The sequence below is a fragment of the Sapajus apella genome, unplaced genomic scaffold (genome assembly GCF_009761245.1).
Source record: "Sapajus apella isolate SASKATOON/1434 unplaced genomic scaffold, GSC_monkey_1.0 scaffold130, whole genome shotgun sequence".
NCBI classification, from domain to species: Eukaryota; Metazoa; Chordata; class Mammalia; order Primates; family Cebidae; genus Sapajus; species Sapajus apella.
This window is the reverse complement of record NW_022437070.1, coordinates 292689-308820: the sequence shown is the minus strand read 5'-3', so window position 1 is coordinate 308820 and position 16132 is coordinate 292689. Positions and strand designations below refer to the sequence as shown.

Below are 16132 nucleotides of genomic sequence, written 5' to 3'. Positions count from 1 at the left end.
CCCCTCCCCTCCCCTCCTCTCCTTTCCCCTCCCCTCCCCTCCCCTCCCTTCCCCACCTCTCCTCTCCTCTTATAGGGTCTCACTCTGTCACCCAGGCTGGAATGCAGTGGCATGATCTTGAATCACTGCAACCTCTGCCTCCTGGGTAAAGGCGATCCTGCTGTCTCAGCCTCCCAAGCGGCTGGGACTACAGGCGCCCGCCACCATGCCTGGCTAATTTTTGTATTTTTAGTAGAGACGGGGTTTTACCATGTTGGCCAGGCTGGTCTAGAACTCCTGACCTTGTGATCCACCCACCTTAGCCTCCCAAAGTGCTGGGATTACAGGTGTGAGCCACTGCACCTGACAATTTTTGTATTTTTAGTAGAGACAAGGTTTCGCCATGCTGCTCAGGCTGGTCTCAAACTCCTGGGCTCAAGCAGTCCACCTGCCTCGGCCTCCCCAAGTGCTGGGATTACAGGTGTGAACCACCATGCCTGGCCCTCCTCTGAGTTCCTGTTTTTCCAGCTCTAGGCTATCTTTTTTTTTTTTTTTTTTGAGATGGGGTCTTGCTCTGTTGCCCAGACTGGAGTGCAGTGGCAAGATCTCAGTTCATTGCAGCCTCCCCCTCCGGGGTTCAAGCGATTCTCCTGCCTCAGCCTCCCAAGTAGCTGGGACTACAGGCATCCACCACCGTGCCCAGCTACTTTTTGTATTTTTAGTAGAGACGGCGTTTCACCATGTTGGCCAGGCTGGTCTGGAGCTCCTGACCTCAAGCGATCCACCCACCTCAGCCTCCCAAAGTGCTGGGATTACAGGCGTGAGCCACCGCACGGGGCCTCTAGGTCATCTCTCTCTGCCTGTATTCCTCTCAATTGCTGAATCCCAGGTTAAGACTTTTGTTGGGGGATGATGGGAGTTACATACAGGATGGAGGTCAGGCAGACTTGCTGTCTGAGCCGAGCTCAGCCTCTTCTGGTCGTCTGACCTCAGGTGATTCATCTCTCCCAGCCTCAGTTTCCCCACCTGTAGCATGGAGCATCTAAGAAGACCCACCTCAAGAGAACGGAATGATGCTATTCTATTAATTACTTGGTCCTGAAGCCGGGTCCATGGTAAGAGCTCAATAAACATTTATTTATTTTTGTGGTAAAACACACATACTATAAAATGTAGCATTTTTTCCATTGCATGATTCTTAATTCACTTTTTTCATTTTAAGCTACTTAATGCAGTGGCATTGAATACAGTCATAGAAGAAGCCACACACAAAGACCACATATTGTATTTTCCTATTTATATGAAATATTCAGAACAGGCAAATCCGGCTGGGCGAGGTGGCTCACGCCTGTAACCCCAGCACTTTGGGAGGCCGAGGTGGGCAGAACACCTGAGGTTGGGAGTTCGAGACCAGCCTGACCAACATGGTGAAACCCTGTCTCAAAACCAAAACCAAAACCAAAACCAAACAAAACCCCAAAAAACCAGGAGCAAAGAAGCACATACTATATAATTCCATGCCTCTGAGAGTCGAGAAAAGATAAAGCTATACCAGGGAGAGAGCTTGCCAGGACCTAGAGAGAAGCTGGTGAGATTTACTCACCAGCAAAGGAACAAATGAGGATCTAACACCCTCAAAGAGGGTGTTAGAAATGTTCCCTATCTTGTCCGGTGCGGTGGCTCAGCCTGTAATCCCAGCTCGCTGGGAGAACCAGGTGGGCGGATCACCTGAGGTCAGGAGTTCGAGACCAGCCTGGACAACATGGTGAAACCCCGTCTCTACTAAAAATATAAAAATTAGCTGGATTTGGTCCCGGGTGCCTGTAATCGCAGCTACTTAGAGGGCAGAGGTGGGAGAATCACTTGAACCTGGGAGGCAGAGGTTGCAGTGAGCCAAGACTGAGCCACTGCACTCCAGCCTGGGTGACACTGAGAGTCTGTCTCAAAAAAAAAAAAAAAAAAGTTGGGAAAAAACAGAATGGATTTTATAGGACATAAATTATACCTTAGTAAATCAGAAGGAAAAGAAAATAAACTTATTGAGCAGGCAGTGGTGTAAGCCACTTTAAATCCAGGCTGGGCACAGTGGCTCACACCTGTAGCCCCAGCATTTTGGGAGGCCAGGGTGGGTGGATCACCTGAGGTCGGGTGTCCGAGACAAGCCTGACCCACATGGTGAAACCCCGTCTCAAAAAAATCAAAAAGTTCTAACTCTTAATTCTCAGAACAGTCTATCAGATAGACACTATTATTATTATGATTATTTGTTTATTTTTTGACACAGTCTTGCTCTTTTGTCCAGATAGGAGTTCAATGGCAGGATCTCAGCTCACCGAAACCTCAGTCTCCTGGGTTCAAGCAATTCTCCAGCCTCAGCCTCCTGAGTAGCTGGGATTACAGGCATGAGCCACCATGCCCAGCTAATTTTTTTTTTTTTTTGTATTTTTAGTAGAGATGGGGTTTCTCCATGTTGGTCAGGCTGGTCTCGAACTCCCGACCTCAGGTGATCTGCCCACCTAGGACTCCCAAAGTGCTGAGATTACAGGCATGAGCCACCATGCCTGGCTGATACGATCATTATGATCCCTATTTCACAGATGAGGAAACTGAGGCAGAGGGCGGCTGGTTGACATGCCCGAAGTCCCAGGCTAGGAGGGGTGGACCCAGGCTTGATATTCATCTCGTCAGGTTGCCGGGCCTCCTTGCTGGTCTCTGTCCCTTCCATGTTCTATCCTCATTTTATTCCTGTTCTTGAATTTTTATTTATGCATTTGTAGAGATGGGGTCTTGCTATGTTGCCCAGTCTGGCCTTGAACTCCTGGACTCTAAATGATCCTCCTGCCTCGGCCTCTCAAAGCGCTGGGATTCTTGGTGAGACCCCCCCACCCCAGGTCTAGGCTGTGAGTGCTTCTCTCTCCTCGTTCCCTCTCCCCATCTCTTCCCTCACCCCCATATGTCTCTGTCCCTCCCTCCCCTCGGCTGTTTCCTCTGCCCCTGACCAGGACTAATTTAGCAAATGCTCCAATCCTCTTACTGCCACGGCCCAGCCTCAGCAGAATGGCAGGGGAATTATGGAGGATTAGGTTCAGACACATGATGTGGAGGGGAGGGGGCTCCGGGGAGTTTTAACGAAACGATGCCCCCTCCTCCTGCACTCCTATCCCCTCCATGGAAAAGCACTCGTGCCCCGGCACCCTATGATGATAAAGTCACAGCTCAACTCTTCACGGAGGGCCTCCACGTGCCAGGCACTGCCCCATCACTGTGGAAACATCAGTGCCGCTCCCTGAGGGAGGAGCCGTCCCCCTCCTGGTTTTGAGGATCAGGAGAGGTTAATTAACTTTCCTAATGCAAATGGGATCCAACTCAGCCTTGCTGGCACTTCTCAGGTTAAAGATGAAGAAACACCACCCTACAGGTGGGCCGGAAAGGAGACGTTTTCCAGGGAAAACCCGAGGCAGAGCAGTAGATGGAAAAGGGGCTGTTTTCCATGAATTTGGGAAACGAAACTCCATTCCCAAGAGGAAGGGAATGTGGTCTAGAGAAGTCAGAGAATGGAACCAATTTTCTAAACACAGAATAGACCTTATTTTATTTTACTTGCTTTTTTTTTTTTGAGATGGAGTCTCACTCTGTCGCCCAGGCTGGAGTGCAGTGGCACAATCTCGGCTCACCACAACCTCCGCCTCCCGGGTTCAAGTGATTCTCTTGCCTCAGCCTCCCAAGTAGCTGGAACTACAGGTGCCTGCCACCATGCCTGGCTAATTTTTGCTTTTTTAGTACCGATGGGGTTTCGCCATGTTGGTCAGGCTGGTCTTAAACTCCTGACCTCAAACGATCCGTCCTCCTTCTCCTCTGAAAGTGCTGGGATTACAGGCATGAGCCACCTCGCCCGGCCACTTCTGTTCTTTTTATTTTTTAATTTTTTGAGGCAGGTACTTGCTGGGCTGCCCAGGCTGGAGTGCAGTGATGCCATCACAGCTCACTGCAGCCCCGACCTCCCAAGCTCAAATGGTCTTCCCACTTCAGCCTCCTGAGTAGCTGGGACTATAGGCACGCACCATCACACTCAGCTAGTGTTTGTATTTTTAGTAGAGATGGAACTACAGGCACCCGCCACCACGCCAGACTCATTTTTGTATTTTTGGTAGAGACGGGGTTTCACCATGTTGACCAGGCTGGTCTCGAACTCCTGACCTTGTGATCTGCCTACCTCTGCCTCCCAAAGTGCTGGGATTCCAGGCGTGAGCCTCCGTGCCCGGCCTCCATTTCTTATATCTGTCTGTCTTCCTATTTCTTTTTTTTTTTCTTCTCCCCTGCCTGGCTTCCCAAGTGTATGACGTCTTCTGCTTCTGCACCTCTCTCGTACTTTCTGTTTTCTGGAAATAACATTTGAGACCCTCCATCCGGCCCCAGCTTAAGTCTCCATCCTTCCTTCCCTGCCTTGCTGGCCTCTTCCTGTCCCTAAACAAGGCCAGCTCTGAGACAGAGGCTGGTGTGGGGGCTGAGGTGGCTAGAGAGGCTTGCCGCGGAGCTGACAACAGCCATTTTTTATCCCCCCCAAGACAGAGTCTTGCTCTGTCGCCCAGGCTGGAGCGCAATGGCGCTCTCTCGGCTCACTGCAACCTCTGCCTCCCGGGTTCAAGTGATTCTCCTGCCTCAGCCTCCCTAGTAGCTGGGACTACAGGCTCAGGCCACCAAGCCAGGCTAATTTTTGTATTTTTAGTAGAGAAAGGGTTTGGTTAAGCTGTTCTCAGACTCTCGAACTCATGATCCGCCTGCCTCGGCCTCCCAGTGTGCTGGCATGACAGGCAGGAGCCACCGCGCCCCGCCAATAACAGCCGTTTTCCAAGTATGTTTCCTGCTGCGTACCACGGGCGTCAGTACCACCTGCTAATCAGAAACTGGAGCTCTAGGGGTGAGACCCAGGAATCTGGGTTTTAAGGAGCTCTTCAGGGGATTCTGATACCAAGCAGACCTTGAAAATTGCTGGCTTATGGCCGGGCTTGGTGGCTCACTCCTGTAACCCCAGCACTTTGGGAGGCCAAGGCAGGCGGATCACCTGAGGTCACCAGCCTGGCCAAAGTGGTGAAACCCCGTCTCTACTAAAATACAAAAATTAGCTGGGCGTGGTGGTGAGCAGCTGGAATCCCAGGTTCTCAGGAGGCTGAGGCCAGGAGAATGGCTTGAACGCAGGAGGCGGAGGTTTCGGTGAGCCAAGATCACGCCATTGCGCTGCAGCCTGGGCAGCAGAGGGAGACTCCTTCTCAAAACCGCCCCCAAAAAAAACCCCAGAAGACAAAAAGAAAAGAAAATTGCTGGCTTAAACTTGGTGCCCTGGTGAGGAGGAGGCTGCTTTTCAAGGTGATAATGTTTGATCAGTATCTTTTGCAGGTTGGAGGGGAGGTGAGGCAGCTCTGCCAGTGACATTGCCCTGGGGGCAAACTTGCAGGGACTGGGGAGGATTCTCCAAACCAGGGGGGTCAAGGGAGGGCTCAGGGAGGGTTTTCTGTGCCAGGTCCCCTCCGGAGCAGATGTCATGATAAGAGATGCCGTAATTCACACACGCCCATTGTGTGTGGGAAACTGATCCTGGAGGGAGGAAGTCTTTTGCTCAAACCCAAGGTCAGGCAGCTGATAATGATAAGGACCTCCAGGGCTTCTTAGCCGGCTCTGAGGCCCCACGTCTGGAATGTGGAGTACAAGGGAGTTGGCTAAATACCAGAAGGAGACAAGCAGCCTCCAGTGACCAGGAGCTGGCCTCACACTCACAGCCAGGCCTCCATGTTCTTTCTTTGGAAAGAAAGGATTTCAGGGTGGGTGTGGTGGCTCACGCCTGTAATCCCAGCACTCTGGGAGGCCGAGGCGGGCGGATCACCTGAGGTTGGGAGTTTGAGACCCGCCTGGCCAACATGGTGAAACCCTATCTCTGCTAAACATAACAAAAATTAGCTGGGCACAGTGGCGTGGGGCGCCTGTAATCCCAGCTACTCGGGAGGCTGAGGCGGGAGAATCACTTGAACCCGGGAGACAGAGGTTGCAGTGAGCGGAGATCACACCATTGCACTCCAGCCTGGGGGACAAGAGCGAGATTCCGTCTCAATAAATAAATAAATTTTTTTTTTCTTTAAAAGAAAGGATTTCATAAAACACAAATGCACGGTGCAAGGGCAGGATTAAAACAAGGAAACAAACACGCAAGGTCATTCTTTGTGTTGCCCTGAGACCCTGCAGTCAAGTGTAAACACAGACGGCAATGCATTTGTCCAAACCGCAAAAGAGATCTATGTCCTTCTATTCTGTGGAATACAAGCGACACCGTTTCTATACAAAAAACCCTAGTTCTGGCCACTCCCCATCCTCCTCACCTTCAAGATAAGAGAATCAGAATGACCCTCCTTTCTCAACAATATCAAACCCAGAGAAAAGCCACTTTTCTTATTTGTTAAAACTGCAGTCAAATAGGCATAACATACAACTTACCATCCTAATATTTAATTAATTAACTAACTTTTATGTTTTTAGAGGCAGTATCTCGCTGTGTTCCCCAGCCTGGAGTGCAGTGGTCTCACTGCGATCTCGCCTCACTGCAACTTCTGCCTCCTGGGTTCAAGCGGTTCTCCTGCCTCAGCCTCCTGAGTAGCTGGGATTACAGGTGCCCGCCACCATGCCTGGATCATTTTTGTATTTTTAGTAGAGATGGGGTTTCAGCAAGATGCCCAGGTTGGTCTGGAACTCCTGGGCTCAAGCAATCCACCTGCCTCAGCCTCCCAAAGTGCTGGGATTACAGGCATGAGCCACTGCACCCAGCCCGAAACTGAAACTTTGTACCTATCCAACATTAAACTCCTCCTTTTCCCAGCCCTTGGGAATTCTTTTTTTTTTTTTTTTTTCCCCATTTATTTATTTTATTGCATTTTAGGTTTTGGATCCCTTGGAAATTCTAGCTTATTTTCTGTCTCTATGAATTTGTCTATTTTAGATATTTCTTGGGGGTGGAACCACAAAATATTTGTCCGGGCTTATTTCATTTAGCATAAATACTTTCTAGGTTTGTGGAGGTTGTAGCCTGTGTTAGACAGTGTTTCTTAAGGCTGAAGAATGTTGCTTTTTCTTTTCTTTTATCTTTTGCCAAGACCGTGTTGGGGTTTATTCAGAAGGCTGAAGAATGTTCCATTGCATGGAGAGACCACGTTTTGTTCAGTCCTTTGATAGACATTTGGGTCGTTTTAGTCTTTTGGCTGTTGTAAAAGATGCTGCCATGAACATTAGTGCACAAATATTTGTTCACTTCCCTGATTTCAATTCATTCCTTCCTTCTTTCCTTCCTTCCTTCTTTTTTTTTTTTCTGAGACAGAGTCTGGCTCTGTCACTCAGGCTGGGAATGCAGTGGCGCAATCTCAGCTCACTGTAACCTTTGCCTGCTGGGTTCAAGCAATTCTCCTGCCTCAACCTCCCAGGTAGCTGGGATTACAGGCGCCTGCCACCGTGCCTGGTTAATGTTTGTATTTTTAGTAGAGATGGGGTTTCACTATTTTGGTCAGGCTGGTCTCAAACTCCTGACCTCATGATCTGCCCACCTCGGCCTCCCAAAGCGCTGGGATTACAGGCGTGAACCACTGCGCCCGGCTCCCTCGTCTTCATCTTTGCCAATCGAATATGTAAAGTTCCACATTTAATTTCTTTTAGAAATTATAGAGAGGGAGAGCCATCTACTCACATGTTACAGACCAAGAAAACTGCCGGATCGTTTCTGCTGACAGCAGGACTATCATCTGCCTTGGTGAATAATGTGCTCCCGGCCACCTAAAAGTGGAACTCAATGTGCAGCGATGGCCAAATGTTTCCAGAAAGGGAGCAGCATATAGAGCCGGCGATGGAAAGAGGCCGCTCTGAGATGCTAAGCAACCATTCAAGAGAGTGCAGCAAAACTGCTAAACATACCATCTACTTGTTTTAAGATTTGTTTATTTATGCCGGGCGCGGTGGCGCGTGCCTGCAGTCCCAGCTACTCGGGAGGCTGAGGCTGGAGGATTGCTTGAGCCCAGGAGTTCTGGGCTGTCGTGCGCTGTGCCGATCGGGTGTCCGCACTAAGTTTGGCATCAATATGGTGACCTCCTGGGAGTGGAGGACCACCAGGTTGCCTAAGGAGGGGTGAACCGACCCAGGTATGAAACAGAGCAGGTCAAAACTCCCGTGCTGAGCAGTAGTGGGATCGCGCCTGTAAATAGCCACTGCACTCCAGCCTGGGGGACGTAGTGAGACCCCCATCTCTAAAAATAAATAAATATATTTATTTATTTGTGTTCAAGACAGGGTCTTGGCCCCATCACCCAGGCTGGAGTGCAGTGGTTTGATCATGGCTCACTGCAGCCTCGAATTCCTGGCCTCAAGCGATCCTCCTGCCTCAGCCTCCCAAGTAGCTGGGACTACAGGGGCATACCATCTCTCCTTTCAAGGCTGGGCGTGGTGGCAGATGCCTGTAATCCCAGCACTTTGGGAGGCCGAGGCAGGTGTATCATGAGGTCAGGAGTTCAACACCAGCTTGGCCAACGTGGTGAAACCCCATCTCTACTAAAAATACAAAAAAATCAGCCAGGCATGTGACGGGCTCCTGTAATCCCAGCTACTCGGGAGGCTGAGGCAGAGAGTTGCCAGAATCCAGGAGGCAGAGATTGCAGTGAGCCGAGATTGTGCCACTGCACTCCAGCCTGGGTGACACAGTGAGACTCCGTCTCAAAGAAACAAACAAACAAAATATATATATAGTTGAGATGAGATCTCGCTATTTGCCCAGGCTGGTCTCGAACTTCTGGCCTTGAGTGATCCTCCTGCCTTGGCTCCCAAAGCCCTGGGATTACACGCATGAGCCAACATGCCCAGCCACTGTTTGCTTCGTTTCAGTTTATATTTGATTCCCTATTTAACGTTCATCTTCCATTGATTATGATAAAAGTTCCCCGAGGAATGAACATAGTAATCCTGTTCTCTTTGATCCAAGAGGCCCCAGCAGGCTCTGTTATAAACGAGGGGTCCAGTCTGATGTTTACACGCAGGTCTATGCAGCACGGAGAGGCCGCGCTCATGTGAACCCGGCTCATGAGGCTGACATATAAACTGGAATAAACCAGCACCGAGGTCCTTTACTCACCAGGAGAAACCATCAGAGGTCTACGTGAATGCCCATCAGATCTTGGACCCACGAGCAAATCCAGTACAGAAAGCAACCCATATCGGCAGGGCCAAGTGTATGGTGCTCTCCTGACGCCCAGGCACCTGGGGGGCACTGCTTGAATGGACAGTAGGGGCCAGAGTGGCCTCAAGGACCAAAGAGGAGGCTGCAGAGCCATCCAGGAAGGACGGTGGCGGGACAAGGTGGGCATCCGGGGAGCCGCAAGGGGTGAGCAGACTCGCTGGTATTGGTCACGTGGGGCCCCAGCCCTGGGAAGGAGTGAGGCTGACTCCTGGGGGCTGGCTGGCTGGCGCTGCATCGGCAGATCCAGGTCTTGGTGTTTTTTCCCTTTGGGCGATCGTGAATCATCCTGCTGTGAACTTGCTTATATTTAAATGTCTATCTTCACAAAAATAGTACCAGTGAGCTTGTTCATCTGTTTCTGCCTTTATTGACCAAAGAAAGAGCCACGGTGCAAAATCTCTGTGGAAACCATTGTGTTCCCAGCACATCCTGTGGGTGAAGCGGGACAGCTGCGCAATGGGGAGTCGTTGCTGGGGATGAGGATTTCTACGACAGAACTCTAAGCAGCAGGTGAAGACAATGAGCAAGGCTGTGGGAACAATGTCTTCATTTGATTGAGTTTTGAAATTGATTGCACCAGCCATTTCTAGTACCCTGCACTGTGACCCTTGTCAATCTCTCTGGCCCCTGAACCCACGTGGGTCCCGCCACGGAGAGACGAGGGCAGCCAGGTGTCTGACAGAGAAGATGCATCTCTGAGGGACCCGACTTGTGTGGACCAAGGTCATGGGTCCCCTGTGTCATCAGCAGCGGGTTCATTCACTCACAAGGGCAGATCAACAGCGGCCCACGGGAACGTCCATCAGACCTGTGCCCTCTCCTGATACAGGTCTGTGCAGCTCGGAGAGGCTGGGATCATGTGAACCCAGCTCACCAGCCCCTTACATAAACTGGAATAAACCAGCACCGAGGTGATTTACTCAGCAGGAGAAACCAGCACAGGTCTGTGTGAATGCCCATCAGACCTTCGCCCCATGGGCAAATCCACTAGAGAAACCAACCCATATCAGCAGGGCCGGTGTGTACTGAGCTGTCCTGACGCCCAGGCACCTGGGGACAATTTTTTGAATGGATAGTCATGGCCAGAGTGGCCTCGAGGGACCAAAGAGGAGGCTGTGGGGTCATCCAGGAGGGAGGGATGGTGGCAGGACAAGGCGGGCAGCCTGGGAGCCGGGAGAGTGGGTAGACTCGCTGGCATTGGTCCTGTGGGGCCCCGGCCCTGGGAAGGAACCAGGATGACTCCTGGGGGCTGGGTGGCTGGTGGTGCCTCTCCTGAGATGGGGACCCCAACCAAGGGTCATGATGCTGATTCCCCCCACCCCGTGTGGAATGCCCTCTCGCCTGGGCTAGGGCCCGTGGGGGGTGAAGCCAAGGTAGTGTCGGCCACTGAGGTTCCCCAGCTCCCAGCCCAGCTCAGCAGGCAGTACCTGATCAGTGATGAAAAGTTAATCCAGCCGGTTGTGGTGGCTCACGCCTGAATCCCAGCATTTTGGGAGTCCGAGGCGGGTGGATCACAAGGTCAGGAGTTCAAGACCAGCCTGGCCAACCTGGTGAAACCCCCACCTCTACTAAAAATACAAAAAATTATCCCAGCATGGTGGTGGGCACCTGTAATCCCAGTTACTTGGAAAGCTGAGGCAGGAGGCTTGAACCCAGGAGATGGAGGTTGCAGTGAGCTGAGACCACACCATTGCACTCCAGCCTGGGCAACACAGCAAGACTCCATCTAAAAGAAAAAAAGAAAAATTAATCTGTCATTCAACTCCTCCAGGAGGCGGGACTGCAGGGCAGGGTGGGAAGGGAGGGTCCCAGCAGGGCGGGGCAGGGCAGGGTGGGCACAGCATAAAAGTGATTTAACAGCCAGACTTGTGTCAGTGCACACTTGTGTTTGGGAACAGAGCAGGACTCAGGATGCAAGACCCTAGGGATCCCCAAGGTGAGCCGGGACAGTGCTGTGAGGGGCCTGGGCCGATCCTGTGTCAGGGGCTGCAGAGTGCAGATCTGGGCATCCAGAGAAGGGCTGGGGCTGTGCGGGTGGCTTCCTGCCCTGCAGATGGGGGAGGACTTCGTGGCCTTTGGGAAATGGAATCAAATGGTGCAGCCGGGAGTAGCGGCTCACGCCAGTGACCCCAGCTCTTTAGGAGGCCAAGGCGGGAGGATCACTTGAGCCCAGGATTCTGAAACCAGCCTGGCCAACAGAGTGAGACCCCTCTCTACCAAAAATACAAAAATTACCCAGGGGTGGTGGTGCACACCCGTGGTCCCAGCTACTCGGGAGACTGAGCCCGGGGATTGCTTAAGCCCAGGAGGTGGAGGCTGCCTTGACCCGTGGTCACGTCACTGCACTCCAGCCTGGGTGACAGAACAAGATTCCCTCTCCAGAAAAAAGACTGAAGGAAAGAAATTAAATCGTGCAACTGAGTGGAGCAGAGGATGGGGCAGGTGGCGGTGGCCTTTGGGTGTCAGGGTCCCTAGAGCCCTTGGGTGGGAGGAGACGGGCAGCTGGGGAGGGCTGAGCAGGCCGGAGGCAGCCCCTCTGCTCCGGGTGAGGCGCCCAGGCTGCTTGCCTTCCCCTCTGTGGGGTCCCGAATAATACAGGGGCTGTTATCACGCCCATTGCCAAGATGTGGACCCTGAGGCCCAGAGTGGTGCAAGGTCTGGTCCGGACCTCAGGCTGCTATCCCAGCGCTGCCGCAGCCAGACCGCCTGGGCTTCTCGCCGGGCGCAGGGGACCGGGTTTCTGGGGGGCGGGTGCTGGAGGGGCTGAGGGGCGGGGCGGGCTGCCTGGGGGCTTCTCTGACCCTGTTTCCCTCCTGCTCCCAGGACCTCCCCCGGCCCAGGGCCGTCCCCTGAACCAAAACCCTCCAAGGAGACAGCGGCAGGAGCGCACGGTCTACACTCGCAGCCAGCAGGAAGAGCTAGAAGCTTACTTTCAGGAGAAGCAGTACCCGACCTTTGACGAGCGACTGGAGCTGGCGCAGAAACTCGACCTCAGGGAGCAGCAACTGCAGGTCTGACCCCAGCCCCACCCCGCCCCGTCTCTGTCATCACCCCAAAAGGCCTCCCCACCGCTGTCACTGGGGCCCGGTCCACCCAGCCACCTCCTGCCTTGCTACGCCAGGGGTTACACCAGTGTAGACCAGGGCTGCACCCAGAGCCCTGCTTCAACTCTGTGCGGGCGCAAACCCGCCCATGTGATCAGCCCAGGCTGTGTCCCACGGGGTCTCCCGGTGTCCAGACCCCAGGCCCCCTGAGCACCCCCAGAGTCCCTGCCCTTGAACCCTCCCTGGCCCCAGGCTCCTGGGCTGCAGTCCCCGCTCCTCCCCTCCCACCCCACGCGCCACCCCCTCCTTTTCTCTCACTCTCCCCTCCCTTCTCCAGGCCTTGGAGGCCCGGGTAAGGTGGGAGGTGGGGGGCAGGGGGTTGGGGAGGTGGGAGCTTTGCAGGGGGTTCGGGGATTGAGGGACAGTGGGGGGGGTGAGCTCAGGGCGAGGCTTGAGGCCAGCCCTCCCCCACCAGCCGCTCACCTGGGCCGAGGTGGCACACGAACCTCTCCTTCACACCCCCTCCCTGTCCCCTCTCCCCCTAGGTGTGGTTCAAGAATCGTCGCGCCAAACTAGCCCGGGAGCGGCGGCTCCAGAAGCAGCCCCAGAGCGGCCCAGGACCGAGAGGCTGCGGAGTGCGGGCTGCGCCCCCAGACCCTGCAGGCGCTGCCTCCGCCCCTGGGGGTCCTGAGTTCCCGCAGGGCTGGGATTCCTGGATGTCCCCTCAGCCGGGCCCCTCGGGAATCCTCCCAGCAGCAAAACCCACGACCTACAGCCTCCACCAGGCCTGGGGCGGTCCTGAGCGAGGCGCGCAGGGTGGCTTCCTGGCTGGCCCGGGTCCAGGCCCCAGCCCGATCCCAGCCCCACTCCGTGGCCCAGCCCAGGTGCCAGGCCCGCACCCAGGCCCAACTTCAGGCCCGTTCTCAGGGTCAATGCTAGGCCCAGCCTCCAACCCAGGTCCAGTCCCAGGTCCAGTCTCAGGCCCTGGCCCAATCCCAGACCCAGTCCGAGGCGGATGCTTGATGCCACCAGGTCCAGCCTCACTCCCAGACCCGGCCCCAGACTCCATGTGGCCTCAGAGCCCCTATGCCTCCAGCTTCTGGCCAGACACTCAGTTATTCTCCGACTTGCCGGAGCTGTTAGCACCCCTAGACGCCTTTGAGGACTCCTCAGTCTCCACCCAGATGTCTCAGTACGAAGAGAAGAATGGCTCTGTGGATGAAAATCCCTCATTGCCCCGGGGGTTTCTGGATTTATAGGGGGCCTGTGCCTGCAAGGCCTTCAGATTCCAGTGGGCCTGGAGTGACTGGTCCACTGCTGGTGACTTTCTACAGCGAATGCAGCACCCTTTACCCACCTGGCTGCAGGTGGGCATTTGCTGTCTTCACTGTGTGGCCATTTCATGTAAGCTCTGCTGTGAGTGTCCCTGCCTCTCGTTTGAGTTGAGCCTGAGCATGTCTCTGCTGGGACTGGAGTGCTGGCTCACTGGGATGTCTGGCACTAGAGGACGCTGCTTGAGAGCTTTGTAAAGGGCTTTCCCCTGCACTCCTCGTGGTCCACATCTTCCCCAACACTGAGGATTGTGAGACTTTTTAATATTTGTCCATCCAATGACTTACGGCTTTCTTGCAGTTGTAATATCCATTTACCTGATGATTGAAAGGTTGAGAAATTCTCATGGGCGTTAGGAATCTTCAAGTAGTGACTTTTAAAAACATGTTTTTCTTATTTTTGTTTAAATGGTGACTATTCATGGTCTTTTGGGCCCATTTTTTGTAGTCTATTTCTTTACAAATATTTTCTTTCTTTTTTTTTTGTTTTTTTTTGAGTCAGAGTCTTGCTGTCACCCAGGCTGGAATGCAATGGTGTGATCTTGGCTCACTGCAAACTCCACCTCCCAGGTTCAAGTGATTCTCCTGCCTCCACCTCCCAAAGTGCTGAGATTATAGGTGCCCAAAGTGTTGAGATTATAGGCTTCCAGCCAATGTGCCCAGCCAAAATGTTGTTTAACCACAGAGATCTTGCAGGCATCTTTCTGTAGATTTATTTCTTGCACTTCATTTTCATTATTGTCTGATATTTTACATGGTATTTCTTATTGTTAAAATATTTTGTCTAATATTTTACATGGTATTTCTTATTACATAGTATTTCAATATTTTACATTATTGTGTGATATTTTACATGGTATTTCTTATTGTTAAAAAACACATTTGTCTTGTACAGAGGATTCAGTTGATCTATTTATTTTGTTTGTGGGAACCTCCCTCAATTCTTTTGAATTCTAATAAATTATCTGGACGTTGTAAATTTTGAAAATGAATGTAGTTCCTGGTTACCCCGTGGACGTTGTTTTTTGCTAATCCAGGGAGTGCCCCCTCCTCCGTGCTCCACACCTGTCTCTGCGTCTGGCTTCCTCTGCCGCTCCCTGGTGGCCGTCCTGGCCCTGGGTCCCTGCCCCCACCAACACAGCGGATTCTGTGACCCTGTCCTGGTCCGGTTTAGCAAATGCTCTAATCCTCTTAGGCCAGGCCAGCCTCAGCAGAGCAGAGAGAGAATTAGATCAGATGTGGGGGGAAGGGAGGACGGCTGTGTGTGTGTGTGTGTGTGTGTGTGTGTGTGTGTGTTTGGTGGGGATTTAGGATAACATGAAAGCTCCTTCTTATCTAGCAGACCCTGGTAGGAAAATACACACAAAAACACCGAAACTCCACACCAGTCAGATTCAGACTCTGACTCTGTGGGAAGAGTAGGGAGGAATCTAATCCATCTATTGCAGGTGAGGGAATCCTGGGGGCAGGAGGGAGAGGTGGTCCAGTCTGACTCTGGATTCAGAATCACATCCTGGGGATGGGGGAGGGAGGGTGGTGCTCCTGGACCCTCCAGCCATATCAGTGAATGGGAAAAAGATTAGTTTATTAATGAATGAAGGTGGAGTTTGCACGTGGCCTGATTAGCTGAATAGAAAGTGAAAGGATTAAGTAGAACAGAATTCCCCTCTCTTTCATCTCCTCAATTCTTTTTTTTGGAGACAGGGTCTGACTCTGTCACCCAGGTCAGAGTGCAGTGGCACAATCTTGGCTCACTGCAACCTCCACCACCCAGGCTCAGGACATTCTCATGCCTCAGTCTTCTGAGCAGCTTGGATTACAGGCTTGTGCCACCATGCCCAACTATTTTTTTTTTTTTTTTTTTTGAGACAGAGTCTCGCTCTGTCGCCCAGGTTGGAGTGTGGTAGCATGCATGATCTTGGCTCACTGCAACCTCCGACTTCTGGGTTCAAGCGATTCTCCTGCCTCAGCCATAATAATTTATTGTATTATTAGTAGAGACAGGGTTTCACTATGTTGGCCAGGCTGGTCTTGAATCCTGATCTCAGATTATCCAAACACCGTGGCTTCCCAAAGCGCTGGGATTACAGGTGTGAGCCACTGTGCTCCGCTGATCTTTTCATTCTCTTTGTAGGATCTTCGGTTCTTTTGTGGAATAAAATTTTAGTTTTTGTTGTTGTTGTTGTTTTGAGACGAAGTCTCGCTCTGTCGCCCAGGCTGGAATGACATGGCATGATCTCAGCTCACTGCAACCTCCACCTCCCAGGTTCAAGTAATTCTCATGCCTCAGCCTCCTGTGTAGCTGGGATTACAGGCACCCGCCATCATGCTTAGTTAATTTTTGTATTTTAGTAGAGACAGGGTTATACCATGTTGGCCAGGCAGGTCTCGAACACCTGACCGCAAGCAATCCACCCTCCTCAGCCTCCCAGTGTTGGGATTACAGGTGTGAGCCACCTCACCCGGCCTTTTGTAAGTTTTAAAAGCCTCCGTAAATACTATTCATTGTATGTGGTTGAACA

General features: G+C 52.4%; 1 protein-coding gene across 1 annotated transcript; it reads left to right on the top strand.

The window, feature by feature from the left end:
- Nucleotides 1–11859: 11859 nt before the first annotated feature.
- On the top strand, nucleotides 11860–13538 carry LOC116539682 (cone-rod homeobox protein-like). The gene is made up of 2 exons (XM_032262838.1): nucleotides 11860–12246; nucleotides 12825–13538. The coding sequence occupies exons 1-2, from the start codon at nucleotides 11860–11862 to the stop codon at nucleotides 13536–13538; spliced, it is 1101 nt and encodes a 366-aa protein (XP_032118729.1).
- Nucleotides 13539–16132: the final 2594 nt, after the last annotated feature.